The sequence below is a fragment of the Alnus glutinosa genome, chromosome 4 (assembly GCF_958979055.1).
Source record: "Alnus glutinosa chromosome 4, dhAlnGlut1.1, whole genome shotgun sequence".
NCBI classification, from domain to species: domain Eukaryota; kingdom Viridiplantae; phylum Streptophyta; class Magnoliopsida; order Fagales; family Betulaceae; genus Alnus; species Alnus glutinosa.
Genome location: NC_084889.1, coordinates 879,639 through 899,377, shown reverse-complemented (window position 1 = coordinate 899,377; position 19,739 = coordinate 879,639). Strand labels below are relative to the sequence as shown.

At 37.6% G+C, this 19,739-nt stretch overlaps 4 protein-coding genes across 4 annotated transcripts; 2 read left to right on the top strand and 2 right to left on the bottom strand.

The window, feature by feature from the left end:
* Window positions 1-2,230: 2,230 nt before the first annotated feature.
* LOC133865327 (probable transmembrane ascorbate ferrireductase 4) lies at window positions 2,231-3,887 on the bottom strand. Its single transcript, XM_062301715.1, has 4 exons — window positions 3,588-3,887; window positions 3,437-3,488; window positions 3,138-3,334; window positions 2,231-2,598 (listed from the first exon to the last, which is right to left on the bottom strand). The coding sequence occupies exons 1-4, from the start codon at window positions 3,735-3,737 to the stop codon at window positions 2,275-2,277; spliced, it is 723 nt and encodes a 240-aa protein (XP_062157699.1). The 5' UTR covers window positions 3,738-3,887; the 3' UTR covers window positions 2,231-2,274.
* A 1,099-nt stretch (window positions 3,888-4,986) lies between these two features.
* Window positions 4,987-7,035, top strand: LOC133865355 (clavaminate synthase-like protein At3g21360). Its single transcript, XM_062301747.1, has 3 exons — window positions 4,987-5,534; window positions 6,048-6,301; window positions 6,475-7,035. The coding sequence occupies exons 1-3, from the start codon at window positions 5,169-5,171 to the stop codon at window positions 6,818-6,820; spliced, it is 966 nt and encodes a 321-aa protein (XP_062157731.1). The 5' UTR covers window positions 4,987-5,168; the 3' UTR covers window positions 6,821-7,035.
* Window positions 7,036-8,503: 1,468 nt separating this feature from the next.
* Window positions 8,504-10,717, top strand: LOC133865780 (clavaminate synthase-like protein At3g21360). The gene is made up of 3 exons (XM_062302251.1): window positions 8,504-8,940; window positions 9,414-9,667; window positions 10,262-10,717. Exons 1-3 carry the CDS (start codon window positions 8,575-8,577, stop codon window positions 10,605-10,607), a joined length of 966 nt encoding a protein of 321 aa, XP_062158235.1. The 5' UTR covers window positions 8,504-8,574; the 3' UTR covers window positions 10,608-10,717.
* Window positions 10,718-10,931: 214 nt separating this feature from the next.
* LOC133865779 (protein decapping 5) lies at window positions 10,932-16,514 on the bottom strand. Its single transcript, XM_062302250.1, has 8 exons — window positions 16,211-16,514; window positions 14,724-14,824; window positions 14,088-14,159; window positions 13,069-14,004; window positions 12,429-12,494; window positions 11,788-11,988; window positions 11,557-11,667; window positions 10,932-11,481 (listed from the first exon to the last, which is right to left on the bottom strand). Exons 1-8 carry the CDS (start codon window positions 16,356-16,358, stop codon window positions 11,335-11,337), a joined length of 1,782 nt encoding a protein of 593 aa, XP_062158234.1. The 5' UTR covers window positions 16,359-16,514; the 3' UTR covers window positions 10,932-11,334.
* Window positions 16,515-19,739: the final 3,225 nt, after the last annotated feature.

The following is a 19,739-nucleotide window of genomic DNA, read 5'->3' as shown; positions in this document are numbered from 1 at the left end:
GACTCCTGCTCCTTGTTGATTTAGAACTGCTGTCAGAGTTCTAGTTGGACTTTAATCCTTTACTAGACTTCTAATTGGATATCTTCTTAGACTTCCAATCTGATATCTTCTTAGACTTCTGATCTGATATCTTCTTAGACTTCTGATCTGATATCTTCTTAGACTTCTGATATGATCATTATTCTTATCTTATCATTATTCTTATCTGTTTGGACCTATTTGACTTTTGAATCTTCTCTTTGGATCGGGTTGAGTGGGATTTATCCCCAACAAATTTTATATATATATATTTAACAATGGCTTGTCCAATAGTTACTACATTTTGCAACGTTAGTATAGTAAGAAAAAAGTTTGATAAATGTATGGTATATAATATTTCTCAACAAAGAATGTTATACACTACAATTTTTTTTTTTTTTTTGTTTTTTTTGAAAGGAACTTGTAATGATATTATATATTAGACAAATAATGCTCAGCACATACAATTCCCACGAGACAAGAAGGATAAGAGTCAACCCATATCTTGGTCAACTGCTTTGAACAAGCAAGTTTTGCAAGGTGATGGGCCGCTGCATTTATTCCTCTCGGTACATAACCAATATCCCAAGAAATAAAACACTTCAAGATTTCCTTAACATCGAAAATCAGACTTCCAAAAGGGTACCTCCCTTCATCATTCCTCTGCACCGCCCGGACCACGTCCTGTGCATCTCCCTCCAACAAAATTGAAGTAAATCCCTGAAACCGAGCAAATTCAACAGCAAGACGAACACCAAACGCTACTACCGGACCTAGGTGATCACGAGCAAGAAGACCCACACCCATCAATTTGTGATGCCGATCCAAAGCAGCATCCCAATTTATCTTTATCTGACTAGACAAAGGTGCCAACCATGGAACTAACCACTGGTCAGACTGTTGGGTCTTCTACAATTCTGCGCCGGTAAAGCTTGGCCTTGGTAGGCAAGATGTTGCTACACGCCCTCCAAAGAAAAACTTGGATAGCCCGTGGAATATCAAGATTCCAAATTGTCTGCCAGGCAGAGCTATGAGCTGGGGGTACAGAACTACAAGCTTGAACCTGTGAACGTTTATCAAGTTCAAGATGATACGCATTTCTTACAGAAAAAAGACCATTACGGGTTCCAATCCAAATCCTAGAATCCGGCAACGAACGTGGAGATATAGGAATACTACAAATAAGCTGAGCCATGTCAGGAGGAAAAAGCTGGTCAATCAAAGGTATGTTCCACCAATTAGCTTGTAGATTAATAATCTCCTTTATAGTAGCCTCGACATGCAAAGTTATAGGAGCTTCAATTTTGTGTGATTGGTTTGCTGGGATCCATTTGTCATGCCATATCAGAACTTTAGAACCATCCCCAATACACCACATCATCCCTTCTTTAAGAAGTGGCCGAGCATTCCATATACTCCGCCAGATATAAGAAGGTCTCGACCAAAGGGAAGAGCCTAAGAAAGAACCCCCAGGAAAATATTTTGCTTTTAACACTCGTGCTGCTAGAGAATCAGGGTAATTGACAAGCTGCCAACCTTGTTTAGCCAATAGTGCAACATTGAAACAGGCCCCTAAAACCCAAACCTCCAGTCTTCTTGCTTCTTCCCATCCCCTTCCAAGCCATCCAAGCAGTCCGATGGAGATTGTCTTTATGTCCCCACCAAAACCTACTCATAAAGCGAGTTAATTTCACGAGTGAGGGTTTTTGGAAGACGAAAAACACTCATCGTATATTAGTGATGTAGCACGACCGATTAGTTATTGAATTTTTATTTTTTTTCATAAACAACAAAGAGACTTATCCCAAGATTGATTAGCAGTGTCGTGGAATAAAAAATATGATTTATAACATTTTTCTTATTAAATTACCACTCTTATGAATATTCCATTCAAAAATTAAACCCCTTTGTCGCAACGTTGACAAATTATATTTATTGCATTTAACATATTAATTAAATATTTTATTTTATAATTATGCATTTACAATTTTTTTATTTTTTATTTTAATACAATGGCCATAAAGACCCGCCAATAGACCCACCCGTCCACATATAGATCAAGGAGGCCCCGCGAACTCCACGGGGGGTGAGTGACCAAGTTGCCTCCTTGCTACCTTCACTAGAGGGTCTGATAATTGAGTAATATTATTTTTCATACTCATTAAAAAATATATATATATAATAACATTGAGACAGATTTTACACGCATACATATCCACTATTTGAATTTGAAATTTTGAATGATATTATTAAGATTTAAGACGACAAGCACTTGGCATCTGAGTACATGAGTTTATTTGGAAGGGTTTGGTGCCTGGGTGAAACGGCAGCCAGAATTACAATGCCGCTAAGAAGGGCGAGTCCGAGTCCTAGGCCATTCACAACCATGGACTCTGGACAGTGTCTGGGCACGTTTCTCTTGGTCTGCAAGAATGTCAACTTCTCTAGCAGCCCAGTCTCCGCTGTGGCCACGGCCAAACCATAAGTGTAGAGGCCCAGGAAAACGTGCCAAGGCAGGACCCTTACCCTTGCTGCGCGCGCCTCTCCTCTGTGCCAAAAGCTCATGAAACCTATCAACCACTGCATACAAATTAATATCACATCAATTGATCGAAATCCACATAATTTGGTGTGGAATGCACATAATGACAATGCAATTTGTTGCCTGGATTGCAAAAAACATGAGAGAGTTCGGCCCATTTGCCCAACTAGAAGACAAGACTGTTTGAGACCTGTAAATCCTATAAAAACTCTCTCAAATTTACTGGCTAAATTAAAATTACTAGACATCCGGGACTCTCTATGCGAGAGTGATGACCTGGCCTACATGCTTCCAATTTCCAAAAACATTTAAAAGCATCTCTCCTTGATTATGTAGCCGACAAAGACAAGAGTTTTGTCATGATGCTATAAAAGATAAAGGAGCTACAATACTCAAAAGAAACGAAAGCACAAAACAATTATGCAGTTTTGTTGCTTTTTAATCCAAACAAGGTTAGGCTAATTATTCATATTCAGATATTCTAGATATGTTCCTTTCTTTTTTATTTTATTTTATTTTTAAATAAATTATATGAAGAAAAATTAGTAAAGCTTAGGGAATGCTGGAAGAAGAAAACCTGAGCTCCAAAGAGGGAGACACAGATCAAACCCATCCAAGAATGCAGACTAAAGAAATTAGCCACGATCCCATCGTCCCCCTGAAACTTTGTCCAAATCCCAAAAACCCCAGAAGCCAAAGCCACTCCTTGAAGACACAAATGCACAGATTTCTTGGAGTTCCTGGAACCAGGCAACCATCTATGCACCAGAATCGCTAGAAACACAAAATACAGTATCAAGCAAGCCCCATTATCAAAATTTACTCTTCATGCTCTAATACTGAATAAGGTTTCTAATTTCTGGGTTCTTTCACTACCTTCTCCACTGACGAGAATAAAACCAATCACCATGAATAAAGGATGAAGAGCCTGTCAGAAATTAAACAACAGAAAAACCAATCATTTTTGTGCTGTACGTGTAAAAGACATGCAAAGAAGAAAACCAGAGACTCAGAGAGAATAACATACTGCAAAGATGAGGTATTGTTGGGAGGATGAGTGAGGAGGGAAGCTGGATTTGAAGGCAAGAGCCCAGAAAATGACCAGCACTGCTACCGCAAGCCCTGAGACTCTGGCGAAGAAGAGGAGTGGGGCTATTGAAGGAGAGACAACAGCCATGGGTGTTTGAAGCAGTCTCAGTACAGTAGTACTCTCACAGTCTCACACTACCGACAGCCGAGCTCTAGATCTACCAAAGTAGAGTATTGAGTAAAGCAACCTCTCTTTGGAAGTTGGAATTCCTTATTTAAAAATGTTTGGTTTTTTCCTATTTGTTTAACTAGATTGTGTGTATATATATGTATATAATTGATTGAGATCGATGGCAGTTACCCGACATTAATGACAATGAACTGGCCAGGCTTCAATAATTTGAACCGTCGAACGGATAATAGATTACGTCTATTTGATAAATAGTTGCGAATAATAGTGTTATTTTAAGGAATTATTGTATTATTGGTTTTTTAATTGGTCTAAATTATACATCACTTTGTGATAAATTATAATTGCAAATTGGTTTCTGACCATGTTTTTCATATGCCGAAATAACAGATTTCGTTAGTCAACTACGTCACACCTAATAGAAAATTTGAATCCCATTGTAATTATAAGGGAATCCCTATTAGTATCATTGTAGTACTATTGCACCACAAATATACTATGATTTGTAAATGCAAAACGGCTACCAAATATCCTTCTTCTAAAAGGTGAGATGTTCAGTCTATCTAGTAATGCTACCTATGTTTTCACCCTCGAACTTTTTAGCATAACTTTTTGAATTTCAATCCACGTCAAAAAGTGTAAAGAGTATAAATTTGTGTAGCAGTTTTCATAATAGATAATAGATAATAGATAATCGATAATTCTTCTTCTTTTCATTCTTTCTGTCTTTCTTTTGCAATGGTCCTGTCACAGACTCACCTGTGTAATTATGCCTGTCCCTCCTCCACTCACAAAAAGGGGTATAGCTTATTGATGGTGGGGTGAAATCTGAATATTTGTTACAACGGAGGGGTCATAGGTCCAAACATGGCATATCTGAGAATAATATCCACAAAGCCACGAAGGTACGTATTTGGGCTTTTTTTGAAAAAAAAAGCTTTAATTAAAGCCCAAATGTTGAAGAAACCAAATGACCCAATAAATTCAAGCAAAACCCACAACCCACAAAACACCGCCGGCCGGCTCCAACGCATTGCAAAAATCTTTGGTTTCTCAGACTACCAGAAAAAACAAACAAAAAAACCCATAATTTTAGACGGCAGCAGACTCAAACAGGGTCGGACAAACATAAAAAGCCACTCCATAATTATTTTTGTCATAAAGGCGACATAGGCCAAGTGTCTACCGATCGAACCCAACAAATTTACATGCAGCCTTCCACAAAATGACTCGAAGAATATGTAATATTGAAGAAACCTATGTCGTCTCTCGACGAAGCCGACCTGTTTGTCATTCCATGGCACTGCTATATATAATCCCATACAAATTAGAAGTGAATAACCCCGGCCACAAACACAAGCTTCATTGAGAGAGTGAGAGATCAGAGCCATGGAATTTTCTTGCAAGGCCTTCAAGGTAGGAAAATGCGATGGTCAAAAAGTAGTGGACGGTGAAACCATGCCACTAGTGCTACAACCTACGGAGCCCAACGAGGGTGACATGGATTCCCTTCTCTTTGCTCTCAAAGAGAACAAGGATTGGTTTGAGCAAATTATCATCAAGAACAGTGCTGTCCTTCTTCGAGGCTACAACGTTAACAACGCCCAGGATTTCAATGAGATCTTAGAAACCTTCGGCTGGGATGATATTCGTTATGTCGGGCCAGCGCCTCGGACACATGTTTACAAACGAGTATGGACGGCTAACGAGGGACCCCTCTCCGAGTTCATATACTACCACCACGAAATGGTTTTGGTAATTTATATTTCCTTACCAGAATTCTCCAACTTTATTTCTAGTGATATTATTTTATTAATGAAAAATGTTTGGGGGTATAACAACTTTTATTACAAAGTTATTTACGAACTGACAATTTATAATTAGTGAAATAATTAAGAGAAACTAATAATTATGAGATATTGGTATGGTATATGACGTTACTTTTCTAATATACTTTGGGATAAAAATGTATCGGCTTGTTTGCTAATGCTAGCTTTTTAGAATTGCTTTTTACTTTTTAGCACCAAAAAAAAAAAAAAAAAAAAAAAAAAAGGCATTAACAAACAGATCAACAAAGAAAACACTTACAAAACATTTAAAATTACTTTCACTTTTATGTCACATCACAACTACAAAACAAAACAAAAAAAAAACATTATAAAAGTATTAGAAAACGAGCCCGAAGTTTCTAGCAGTACTTTTTGACCAAATAACAACATGCATCTGTTGATAAGCTTTTAACAAGCTTTATCATGTCTAATTGATCAGCTAAAGGAAAGTCCAAAAAAAGTAGTTCTTTTTTGTGAGATACCACCCCCTGAAGGTGGACAGACGCCTTTCGTTCCAAGTTTTCGTGTAACAGAAAAGATGATAGAGGAGATGCCGGAAGCTGTGGAAGAAATGGAGGAGAAGGGGTTAAAATACACATTCACGGCTCTTAGCAGGAATGATACATCCTCCATGAGGGGTAGAGGTTGGGAGGATGCATTTGGGACATCGGATTGCGTAGAAGCTGAGAGAAGGTATGAACCATTTACAATACATCCAGTTGTCCCAAAAATTTTGGCTAATAAAAAATAATGAATTTAATTCATATTCTAACACACATAACCCATATTTATTAGCTTTATATTATGATTATTGATTAGTGCTAGAGAATTTAGAATTTAAATCTCATATGGAAGTTTTATGCCAGGGCTAAAGCACTAGGGATGGAAATGGAGTGGCTGCCAAATGGCTCGGCGAAGACCATATTAGGCCCGCGATCTCTAACAAAGGTGTTTGATGGAAGAAAAGGAAGGAGAATGTGGTTTAACACATTAGTGGGCATGCATGGGAAGGAGCACAGCTCAGCCACGATGGCAGACGGGACAGAAATCCCAACAAAAGTAGTCAAAAGATGTGAAGAAATCATTGAAGAAGAGAGCATCCAATTCAAGTGGGAGAAGGGTGATGTTCTCTTCTTTGATAACATGGCTTTGCTTCATGGAAGAAGGCCCGCCATTCCTCCTAGAAGAATCCTGGTTGCCACATGCAAGTAGTTTGATTTCTGGATCAATCTATCAATCAATCAATAATGTCTGTCTTTCATTTGTGAGACGCATGGAACTTCTTGGTTACTGCTACTAGTTTTGATTTTAAGGATTGAACATGTGGTCTTCGCATCCTTGTTCTTTTGGTGTTTGTACGTTGTTTCTTCAAATACAAGCCCTACAAGAAAGTCTCAAAATAGTACTCTAATAGAGTGCATTTTGCCTCGTGATTTCGCACACCAAATGCACATTTTTAAACAAAATATGAAAAATATCATGTTTGCATGGGATTACGTTCAAAAAAATGACAAACATTAAATGGCAAAAGTATTTCTTGCACAAGCAGAATGTTTATTTCATTACCTCCAATAAAGGACAGTTAAATGCGGAAGCAGATTAAGACAAATTTGAAATCAAAATGCATATCCTACTCTCTTTTTTTCGCTAGACAATTAAAAAAAAAAAAAAACAACTATAACAATATAAAAAGCACGAAATATGATACATTGCCACTCCAAGACACAACTCTTAATCACTTTTGCCACGTAACAACTTTTACTTTTGTTAACAAATTTTTTGGAGCTGACGACTTGGAATCCCGGATGCATGTCACCGTGTACCAAAGCTCCAAAGGTTGACGAAATTCAAATGAGTGTTCTTCAAGTTGTCTGCAAAACAAAAGGGGTCGTCGGGGTGTCCCGGCAACGCCTCCTCCGACGATCAAGTTAGAATTGGTGGAAGAAACCTCTTTTGCAAGAAGAAATTCGTGTGTGTTTTTTAGAAGAAGATACCTCTCTTTTTATCAGCCCAAACCTTTTATATGTCTGCTCCCCTTAAATGTCCTTCACGTCAACATTTATTACTTGAATATGCTTTTCTTTTCCTTCATTAATTTGAGCCCATGAACCCAGGCGCTTATACCGAATCGTCCCTACTTTCTCTGATCGGCGGCGGGCAATCATCGATTAATAAGACAAAAATATTAATTAGGGAGAATCTCCCACTTCATTTCAAACAGCTCCTCTCTTAGCTGCAGACACCAGCTCATCTCTCTATCATTTTAATCAATGGTGGGAAATTCCTTAACAACTTTTACTTTTCTTTTTCTTTTTTGTTTTGAAAAAAAAAACCCTAAAGTAGTTAGAGGACTACTTTATCACATGGGTACAGTGGTCAAGAGTTATGTCTTGAGATGACAGAAGATCATATTTCAATAAGCACAACCCTGAACCTGTTTGCTGTCGGGAGCACACGGGTTTCATTTTTACCTACTATAACATTTCAATATACCTAGTGCCACCTAAGGCACATGACTGGAAACGCCCGGTCCACCCCCTCCATACATAGCCATAACTCCTTCCATAATAACCACCACGCCCAGGTCCACGACCTCCTCGGCCACCGCGATACCTTGAGATAGAATTCACCAAAAGTCTGCATACATAATGAGGCCAACATATAAGACATAATTTTAGACGGCACTCGGGGCGGACAAACATAAATTAAAAGCCACTCCATAATTATTTTTGTCGTAAAGGCAACATAAACCAAGTGTCTACCGAACCCAACAAATTTACGTACCGCCTTCCACAAAATGACACAAAGAATTAATATTATTGAAGAAACCAATGACAAAAACCGACCTGTTTTTCATTCCATGGCACTTGCTATATATATATAATCCCATACAAATTAGCTAGAAGTGAATAACCCCACAAACACAATTGCATTGAGAGAGAGAGAGAGAGAGAGAGATCAGAGCCATGGAATTTTCTTGCAAGGCCTTCAAGGTAGGAAAATGCGATGGTCAAAAAGTAGTGGACGGTGAAACCATGCCACTAGTGCTACAACCTACGGAGCCCAACAAGGGTGACATGGATTCCCTTCTCTTTGCTCTCAAAGAAAACAAGGATTGGTTTGAGCAAATGATCATCAAGAACAGTGCTGTCCTTCTTCGAGGCTACAACGTTAACAACGCCCAGGATTTCAATGAGATCTTAGAAACCTTCGGCTGGGATGATATTCCTTATGCGGGGCGAGCGCCTCGGACACAGGTTTACAAACGAGTATGGACGGCTAACGAGGGACCCCTCTCCGCGTTCTTATTCTACCACCATGAAATGGTTTTGGTAATTTATATATCGTTGAATTCTCGATCTTTATTTCGTACTGATTTTTTTATTTTATTAATGAAAAATGATTGAGGTATAATAACTTTTATTATAAAGTCATTTACAAACTGGCAATCCATAATTAGTGAAATAATTAAGAGAAATTAATAATTATAGGATATTGATATGGTATATAACATTACTTTGGGATAAAAATGAACGGACTCGTTTGCTAAAACTAGCTAACTTTTTAGAATTGTTTTTGGCTTTTTAGCAAAAAAAAAAAGAAAAAGTAAAAACATTAACAAACAATTCAACAAAAAAAAAAAAAAAAAAAAACACTCACAAAACACTTAAAATTACTTTTACTTTTATGTCACATCACAACTAAAAAACGTAAAAATACATTATAAAAGTATTAGAAAACGAGCCCGAAGTTTCTAGCAATACTTTTTGACCAAATAACAACATGCATGTACGTGTTGAATCAGACGAAGGAAAGTCCAAAAAAAGTTATTCTTTTTTGTGAGATATCATCTCCTGAAGGTGGACAGACGCCTTTCGTTCCAAGTTTTCGTGTAACAGAAAAGATGATAGAGGAGATGCCGGAAGCTGTGGAAGAAATGGAGGAGAAAGGGTTAAAATACACATTCATGGCTCTTAGCAGGAATGATACATCCTCCATGACGGGTAGAGGCTGGGAGGATACATTTGGGACATCAGACCGCGCAGAAGCTGAGAAAAGGTATGAACCATCTGTTACGTGAATGATTTCTCAAAAACATAATGTGATAGATTTTAGGTTCTGAAGAAACCTAGATATTAGATTCTGAGGGAACTTAAACCTTTTCAAATACAAAGTTTGTGATTAATTCTTTGATTATTTTTATTGAATAAACGTCCCCTTTAAATAGAGGAATAACTTGACTACTACTTGAACTAGAAACAGACTTCTACTCGTAAATGAGATAGAAGATGGACTCCTTAAACTACTTGATAGACTTCTACTTGTAAATGAGATAGAAGTTAGACTTCTTAAGCTACTTGAAGATGACTAGACTCCTAAAGCTTCTTGGAGATGACTCTGCTGATAGAAACATAAATAAACTCTTAAACGGACTAAGAAACTATTACAATGCATGAGATATTCTCTACACTCCTATTACAATTACACCATCTACAATGCATCCAGTTGTCCCAAAAATTTAAGCTAATAGAAAATGATGAATTTAATTCATATTTTAACATACGTAACTCATATTTATTAGCTTTATATTATGATTACTGATTAAGGCTAGAGAATTTAGAATTTAAATCTCATATGGAAGTTTTATGCCAGGGCTAAAGCACTAGGGATGGACATGGAGTGTCTGCCAAATGGCTCGGCGAAGACCATATTAGGCCCGCGATCTCTAACAAAGGTGTTTGATGGAAGAAAAGGAAGGAGAATGTGGTTTAACCCATTAGTGGGCATGTATGGGAAGGAGCACAGCTCGGCCATGATGGCAGACGGGACAGAAATCCCGGCAAAAGTAGTCAAGAGATGTGAAGAAATCATTGAAGAAGAGAGTATCCAATTTAATTGGGAGAAGGGTGATGTTCTCTTCTTTGATAACATGGCTTTGCTTCATGGAAGAAGGCCTGCCGTTCCACCCAGAAGAATCCTGGTTGCCATATGCAAATAGTTTGATTTTTGGATCTATCTATCAATCAATCAATAATGTCTGTCTTTCATTTGTCAGATACATGAAGCTTCTTGGTTAATGCTCTACTAGTTTTGATTTTAAGGATTAAACATGTGGTCTCCACATCCTTGTTCTTTTGCTGTTTGTTGTTTGAATTGTTTCTTAAAATACAAGCTCCCCAAGAAAGTTTCAAAATAGTACTCTAATAGAGTGCATTTTGCCTCTTGATTTCGCACACCAAATGCACATTTTTAAACAAAATATGGAAAATATCCTGTTTGGGATTACATTTGAAAAAATGACAAATATTAAATGGCACAAGTATTTCTTGCACAAGCAGAATGTTTATTTCATTACCTCCAATAAAGGATAGTTAAATGCGGGAAGCAGATTAAGACAAATTTGAAATCAAAATGCATATCCTACTTTTTTTCGCTAGACCCAAAAAAAAAAACCCCCATAATAAAGTACAACCCTGAACCTGCTTGCTGTTGGGATCACACAGGCTTCATATTTACCTATTATAACATTTCAAGGAGAAATGATTTTTGTACAACTCTTGATACAACTCATATAATTCCAACAACTTTTTTAAAGATCAATCATTGGATATTAAGGGCTCACATGTAGGAAAACAGATCCAATTGTTAGTTTGAAAAAAAAGTTGTTGGAATTGTACAAAAGTTGACAACGTATCATATCTCCATTTCAATAGACCTAGTGTCACCTAAGGCGCATGACTGGAAACGCCGCGGCCCCACCCCCTCCCTGCATATCCATAACTCCTTCCATAATAACCACCACGAGAACGACCACCACGTCCAGGTCCACGACCTCCTCGGCCACCCCGATACCTTGAGAATTCACCAAAAGTCTGCACACATAATCAGGCAAACATATTAGACACAATCCTCAAAACTTAAGAGGGGCACAAATCAAAGGATGTTACCTCTGTGTCTATCTTCATTTGCTCAGAGAATTTAGTCCTTCCATTCTGTGAATCACGATTGAATGCATTGCCGGAGAGGGAATCGAAGAAATCATCCTTATTATAAACAGGCTGCTAACATAAAGAAATAATCAATTATAATGAAGTAAAAAGCCAAAAAAAAAAAAAAGTTTCTTTTTTCCTAACAGAACTCGATTTAGCCACATAATGACACAAGATAGAAAATCTCACCTTGACCTCTAAGGTTGACAATCGAGCATCATCATCATCTGGAATATCGTCTTCATCACTAACTTTTTCATCCCCTTCTGTGTCTTTTGAATCAAATTTATTGCCCTTACCGAGATGACCCCACACTTCGTCCTTCTTGAATTTCTCATTCATAGCTATAAAATCAAAATCTTCGGTGAATTTTGTCACTGGACGTGAACTCTGCACAGCCAACATCAATTTTTCATACCAAAATCCCATTCAATCAAAGCAACTAATCTTAAGAAATCAGTGTAACATTGATTGGATCGTCTCATACATATAAACAAATTTAAAACCCAAACCGCATAGCTCTCACATCAAAAAAATATCTTAAGCTTTAATTTCCAACTTGAAATATCATTTTGTGTTCAAGCCAATTTAAAAATCTTTACTCTCTTAACACATTATCTCCCGGAAAAACAAAATCAATAAGTCACCACTCTCAATCTTTTGAGCAATATAAAATAGTTGTTGGAATAAAAAAATAGTCTTGAAAAGTAGAAACTCTTGATTAAACTAATACAATAATTATAATCTTCAAGCGAGTTTTCAGGTTGCAAGTTTGATATACATCCAGTAAACCACTTAGTTTTACAATGCAAATGTAAACAACAGATTACCCCAGTTCCTCTTCCTCTATCACGTCCCCAGTAACCATGACGATGTTGGAAAGGAATTCCATTTGGCTGGGAAGAGACGGAGAAATACATGTCAGCATCCTCATCGATATATCAATATAAGCAAGAAATTAACAGAATCCCAGATTCAGAGCATCATATTGTTTTAAGTCGTTACCATTGTCTAGCATAGAAAAGGACCAAGTTCAATTAAATTCACAGACAAAACATACTAAATGGGTTAGCACGCATAGCAGCTTGTGAATAACCTACAAATCAAGCTTTGCACATCCAGCAGTAAATTTCACATGAAAGATAATGGAAGAGCAACCAAACAAAAACTGCAAGAGTTTACAGTGCTTTAGCAACTTGCTTCAATCCCAGACAGGTTCACATAAACCTGATTGACACCCATGGATATTATGAATAAAGCTCATGAAAACACAAAAAGAAAAGTTTGTTAGATGGCAACCAAGGTTCCTAGGGGAGTGCAAACCTCCACCCATAGTCTCACAATTTGCAATTCAAACTACGAAGCACATGGACAATTGGACCAAACTCTATAAAGTATAAAAGCTATCAAGCCCATGGAATTGGAAGAAGCCACAAGTAATTGGACACACACACAATGTAACAGGATCACCTTTTGTGCAACTCGTGAAGGTACTGGTAATGGCAGTATCGGCGGCTGAGCTTCTGCTGAAATTGGCACTGTTGGCTCCGCTGATGAAGATGACGATGATACTTGAATCACCTCTACATCCTTATGTGCTGTTTGTGAAGTTTGAGATGAAGAAACTGCAGCAGGTACAGACTGCAACAGCTGACCTGGAGTTACCAATGATGGTGCTGGTGTTTCTGTGCGAATAGAATTGGATTTCCCAACAATAGAGGTAGATTGAGACGAGGTTTGAAATGACAAGGTAGGACCAGAAATTGCACTAGGTTTGTTGGATATTGATGGCACAATAGCATTTATATCCAGACTGGACGTAGCCAAAGGAGCCAGAGATGGCAAACTAGAACTTTGTGTAACAGCTGGAAGGCCAGAATTAGGTGGTGCCTTGTTAGGCACCGAGTTTCCTAATGTTTCAGAAGCTAGTGTAGCTGAAGGCACCAGAGGCAGAGTTGATGGTGCAAAGGAATTGAGGCTAAAATTCAGGGAACTAGAACTGGCAGGAGGCATAGGAGATGGAACTTCAGGTAAGTTTGAAGCTCCAGCGGGTAAAGAGGCATTAAAATTAGGATATTGTATTGGCTGCTGCATTGAAGAAGGCATTGACAGCCCAGGTGGTGGACGAAGCAAAGACTGCTGATGCAAATGCGGAAGCCCACTCGGAGGGGCATAGTATCCTTGCCAGTACATTGGCATAGCAAGCCCACCACCATTTGCGCTAGGAGGAGGTGGTGCAGCTCCCCAAGACCCTATATTACCTCCAGGTTGGAACAGTGGCAGGCCACCTTGGAAATTTGACCCATGGAGTCCCAACTGCGCATTATGGGAACTAAGATCTGTCAAAGACCCACTAACAGCAGGAGGCAAGCTCGTAGATGTAGAAACTGGGCGAGGAAAGTGAGACTGCATAAGAAATTAGAAAGAATTCAGAACGGTGTAGCAGGATTTAACTTATAAAGTGACAAAAAGGTCTTCATTCCAATTACCTGAATAATTGCTGGATCATTGTTTATAGGTGCCGTAGGCTGAACCGGTGGAGAAGATTTAACCTGTAAATCCTGTAAAAAGAAACTTCAAGAATGAGGATCTTTCTACTCGCAAAAAATATATCAACCAACATAAAATACCAAGCGTTAAAAGTTGAATTTTGAGATAATATCTGTTAATTTTTTTTATTTTTTTATTTTTGAAGAAGGTAAAGTGTCAGTGTCATTCAAAACAGGGGCTAAAAATCAGCAATTATTATGTAAAAGCATTCAAGATCGGGCCTCTTATTGCTTGTAAGCTCATTTTCTCAGAATCTTGTAGTCATATCGGCTCCACTGTGATCTATCTTTGCGAATTATCAAACTCAAATTTTTTAAGTTTTCACCAATGCACACCAAAAGGCAAAAATAACTGCTCTTCTTTAAGGTCATTAGAAGTTAATGACACAGCCTAAATATAAGTGCATCTCTGTTGCAGTTATCTCAACTCATCAAGCATACAAGGTCAGATCTAACACGTGGAGCCACTAGAAACAATGTATTGACTTTCTCCCAAAAGAATAATTGACACTCTGAAATTATAAATATCATAAACAAACAATCAGAGCAGTTAAAGGGCGTCTGCACATAAGATACCTTGATGTCACTCCCACGGAACAGTATATATTCATAAATTTTGTCGCCAGGAGGGACTTGTGGGCCATCTTTTTTCCTTCCTTCTGTTCCAAATGATCGTACTGCCACATGAAAAGAGACAAACAAGAATTAACAATATATCTAAAACATTTTTTTTTATAAGAACAATACATCTAAAACATATCTTAAATATATAATAGATAAGACAAAGAAACAAAAACAGTACATGAAAAGAGACCTACATACTGTTTGATGAATACAAATTAAGGCCCAAATATAAAATATGTATATATAGCCAGGAATTGTCGTGTCCTCCATATTAGTTGGCTCACATTCACATTTTCATGTATAAACAATAATAGAGACAAATAGAGGTAGCGCCAAGATCAACTGACACTTTAACAGTTGAGATCCAGTCTTTACTGAGACACCCTAATATCGCAACTCCCCAGCCACACAATTAACTAAACCAAGACTGTCGCTATGACAAACCGGTATAGCCCTCATGAAAAACATCTCCACAGACAAAATTAATCTTCCAATGACCGCTCGTGTAGTCCACATCAAAAACTTCTTTGTCTTGGTGTTGTGAGTGCACGTGAGTGTTCAGTCCCACATTGAGGAAAAATAAACAAAGTGAGTCATTACTATACATAAGTGGACCGAAACCCATTAACTTAAGCTTTTGGGTTGGTGTGACGTCCAATCATGTATATTAATGTGTTCTTGGTGGACTCTCTCCCTAACACTTGGCATGCTTACTCAGCCCACGCCCTCTACAAATACGATGTTTCGTTTTAAATAACCATGCGACTTCACAAAAAACTTGTTTCATTCTTCTTTAACTTCTTAAGCAAACACTCACTCCCAAAACACATGGAAACAACTTTTTGCCATTAATTAGGTGTTGGGAAGCAAGATATTGAGCAACCATTCAACTTAATCGAAATGTTGAAACACATACACTGAAACGGTATGAATTAGATATGCTAAACCAAGTATCGCCACAATAAAAGTAGATGTATTTGAACAAAAAAAGATTTTGACCACTAAAAGCAACAAAAACAGTTCCCCAGCACCCGACGGACTCTAAGTCGATAAGCTAGACTTTCACCAATTACGCCAAAAGGCAAAATTCCAAATGCCCAAATCCTGCCAAAGCATTCAAATGTGACACTAATGAGCAACACACCATAGCATTGCAAAAACGAACTTAATTACAGAGTCAAGAACATGGACAAGATTCAATTCGTGATTCGCACTGGATCCTCGAATTTAATATTAAGTAAAATCCACCAATAATGGGCATAAAGAATTCAAACTAAAAGTCTACAATTTGCCATCAGGCTGCAATTCAGTTCAAGAAACACATCCTACCATTTCTACTATCTTAAAAATAGAACGAAACACCGTAATCCACAAAATGGGAATAATTCCGAGAAAAAGGTCAAAAAATAAATAAACAAAATCAAAATTGAAAACGATACCGTTTCTGAGAGCAATACTGGACTCATCGGCGTTAATTTGGTGGAGAACGCCCTCGTATCTGATCTCGCTCTTGGAAGTCAAGCTTATCAAGCTCCCTATATACGAATCCGCCGCTGAACTTGATCTCGATGCACTTTCCGAAGCCATACTCTTCCAATTCCAATCATAAACTACAATAACCCTACAATTAACACACACAAACACGCAGAGCGCGCGAGAGAGAGAGAGCGTAGGGTTTAGGTTTTGGGGGCTGCGAGTTGTGTCTTCTGTGATTATCTCTTCCTGTTTGTGGAAAATGAAGATCTATTAAATAGCGCCTGCGCTTTGCGTCTTTTGGCAGATTTTATGATTTTGACCGTGTGGCCAATGGGAGAGCGCCCCGCTGGAAGGTTTGGACTGGCTGGTCTTTTTGGTGGTAGAAATTGAGGAGCAGTTTGGTCCAAATCGTACCGGGGAGGGGACAGTGCTGTACTTGTTTCCAAACGTCGGATTTGGATTGCGCACGTAGGCAGGGGTGCTGAGTGGCGATCCAAATTGGGGTGTTGGAGTGTGCACGTGAGACGCCAACACATTCTGCCATTCAGATTGGGTCATATTTGAAGTCGAAAAATGCTACGTAGACTCTATTTTCATATTTTTAAATTTACATTTGTTGAAATATATGAAAATATATTATATTTCATATTTAGTTGATATTTTAATATTCTCTATTTATGACGTGTCGTAATCAAATCATAGATTATTATATTTGATGAAGATTTTATTATCATGTTTGTATTCACTTTAAACCTTATAAATAGGCACCTTTGTATTGTAGATATGTAAGATAGAAATTAAGCACAATGTAGTCCATTATATTCTTCCGCTTTCTCTCTTCCTCTCTCTTATTCCTCCTTTGTTATTATGTTCTCAATTACTTCAACATGTTCTCTAAGCTATTTCAACAACATTTTTTGAGACATGCACAAATAATTACCATTAAATTTTGGATATATTACTATTAAATTTTGAATTTAATGGTGATTTTTAATACATATCAAGAAACGTGGACTTAAAAATATAAAAGTGAAAGTACATGTAACATTTTTCTTTGAAAAGTAATGCTACTCTTCATTCCGGTGTGAAGAGTAACAATCACACTAGGTGGAGTAATTCTAAAAGTGTCTTTTACATCATTCCAATAATGATGTAATTTTTAAAATTACCATTAGGCTTGTGATTGATCGTTATTGAATTTTGATCAAATAATAATTTTAAAAGCCACATCATTATTTGCAGGACATAAGGACCTGTAAAATTATTTCACTGGGTAGTGTGCCACATCCTCACATATGTCAGTGGAATAAGATTTTTACTCGCCAACAAAAAAAAGAAAAAAAATAAAATCATTTTCCTCATAATAAAAATTACTTCCATCAATTCTAAAAAATGTTCGCTATTGGTGCTCGGACCTACAGTAGCTCCATGTCCGTCGAACCAGAGATAACTTGCAAGAAGAGGGAAGAGGTTAAAAGGATTTACCGATGGAAGCCAGTAAAACCTCTTTGACGCTCAAGTCACTAAATGAGCTATGAGAGGAAAGGTGTGTGGTGTTTTATTGTGAGAAATGAATATTGAGCGCAAAAGAAAGGATCCTCCATGTGAGACTTGAGATAACTCCCGCTAGGACACCCACCAGTTCAATCCAATAAGGGAGAGTAATGCTAAATGTTTCCTTATGTCCTCCCAAAATTGATCAAAATTGATGTGTCTTTTTAAAGTTACAGTTGAATTTATAATAAATCACTATTAAATTTGTGTTAAATCACGATGGCCAACAATCTTTATTTATTTTTGCTTATTGTAAATTTAAAAAGAGTAATGCTATATACTATACTAATATCCCTTAGAGCATTCATAGTAGCCTTATCAAATTTTACTCATCAAAGTAGCTAAAAATTACTTTTCTCTATTCTGGTGAGCCACTTTTTAAAAATTCTCCCAGCAGCCTCACCATTTTAACTATTTATTATCACTATTCCATTAAAATAATATTTTTTTCATATTTCTTTATTCTTTCTCTATTTAATCTTTTTACAAAGAATCATTCGTATCCTTGAAATAAGGACATTATTGTGTGAGAGAGATGGGGGATGGGAGAAGAAAATGAGAGAAAAAATGAAAAAAAGTGTGTTGATTATGTGAGAGAGAAAAGTGAAACAAAATTGGTGAGTGAATATTACTCATCATAATTGGTGAGTAATTTCACTCATCAAAACTTTTTGGTTAAAATGGTGAGGCTGCTGGGAGTGATTTTTTAGTGTTTTCATCAAATTGGCTCACCAAAATAACTAAAAAGCTATTTTGATGAGGCTACTAGGAATACCGCCGGCAAGGAGGACGGAGTTGGAGGAGTCGAAGGTGCAGAACTTCGTGCACTTCTCGAGGCACAAGGCGAGGTTGCTGGAGGAGAAAGACTCGATCAAAACGCGCCGTCAAGCTCGAGGAGCCCGGTAGTATTGAGGGAATCAATGGTGGTGGACTCGAGCGATACACCGACAGTGTGGCACGTGTTGGATGCCGGCGATCGAGGCTGTGCGACCAAGAACGGCGATGCATCGGCGGGCACGTCGTCCGCCGGAGGTATGTTAGTGGTATGAAGGAGATGTCGACGTGTGATGTGACTGTGTCGTCATCACCTGGCTGCTCTAGCGCCAGCACCGAGCCGGCTCCAAAGCTGCATGCTGAGGTTCGCAAGCGTAAAGGACGAGAAGCCAACGACACCGAGTGCCAAAGCGAGGTCAGTTGAGCCACTTCTCTCTCTCGCTTTCTGTGTACTGGTCTCGGCTATCATGCGCAGGTGGGGTGACGCAGATTAGCTAGCTTTGGGTGTTTCACCGTTTACGGGGTCTTGTTTCGCTATGTTGTGCGGTCTAACAACTACTACATCATGCCATATTAGGATAGTGAAATATTTATGGAATAGAAAAATTTTATATAATATATAAACATCCCACAAAGCTGAAGTGACAAGTTATAGTAACCAATAGCCATTAGATTATATATATATATATATATATATATATATATATATATATATATATATATATATATATATATATATATATATATATTCAATAGTTACTAAACATTGCCATATCATATTTACAAAATATTTGTGAAATGTGCGCGCGATATTTAGCATTTCTCAATGAAATATTGCTATGGTGTATAGTATTTTAGTAGTAATATATCTAATTAGTTTCAGCTTAATGAATTAAATTCCATCCCACTCTTGCAAAGAAAGAGATATCAATTGAGGTAGAGGTTACTAACAGCCTTGCAAATATTTGTCTTAAAAGAAATCATTGCCTAAGAGCACCCCCAATGGCTTATGTATTTTCACCTTTAGGCTATAATAAATAACCAAAGTACTAAAAAGAGACTCCATTGGCTTATCTATTCAAACTCTATAATAGATTTTACTTAATTCCTTAAATAGTGCAACTCTACATATAAGGTTGCACTATTCACATATCTATTTTTTTT

Coding starts and splice junctions, on each gene's coding strand:
- LOC133865327 (XM_062301715.1), bottom strand. CDS start 3,737: ATGGCTGTTGTCTCTCCTTCAATAGCCCCACTCCTCTTCTTCGCCAGA. Junction 3,489..3,587: donor AACAATACCTCATCTTTGCA/GTATGTTATTCT, acceptor AATTTCTGACAG/GCTCTTCATCCTTTATTCAT. Junction 2,599..3,137: donor TCTCCCTCTTTGGAGCTCAG/GTTTTCTTCTTC, acceptor ATTTGTATGCAG/TGGTTGATAGGTTTCATGAG.
- LOC133865355 (XM_062301747.1), top strand. CDS start 5,169: ATGGAATTTTCTTGCAAGGCCTTCAAGGTAGGAAAATGCGATGGTCAA. Junction 5,535..6,047: donor ACCACCACGAAATGGTTTTG/GTAATTTATATT, acceptor CTAATTGATCAG/CTAAAGGAAAGTCCAAAAAA. Junction 6,302..6,474: donor TGCGTAGAAGCTGAGAGAAG/GTATGAACCATT, acceptor GTTTTATGCCAG/GGCTAAAGCACTAGGGATGG.
- LOC133865780 (XM_062302251.1), top strand. CDS start 8,575: ATGGAATTTTCTTGCAAGGCCTTCAAGGTAGGAAAATGCGATGGTCAA. Junction 8,941..9,413: donor ACCACCATGAAATGGTTTTG/GTAATTTATATA, acceptor GTGTTGAATCAG/ACGAAGGAAAGTCCAAAAAA. Junction 9,668..10,261: donor CGCGCAGAAGCTGAGAAAAG/GTATGAACCATC, acceptor GTTTTATGCCAG/GGCTAAAGCACTAGGGATGG.
- LOC133865779 (XM_062302250.1), bottom strand. CDS start 16,358: ATGGCTTCGGAAAGTGCATCGAGATCAAGTTCAGCGGCGGATTCGTAT. Junction 14,160..14,723: donor TCCGTGGGAGTGACATCAAG/GTATCTTATGTG, acceptor TTCTTTTTACAG/GATTTACAGGTTAAATCTTC. Junction 11,989..12,428: donor ATAGAGGAAGAGGAACTGGG/GTAATCTGTTGT, acceptor TTGGCTGTGCAG/AGTTCACGTCCAGTGACAAA.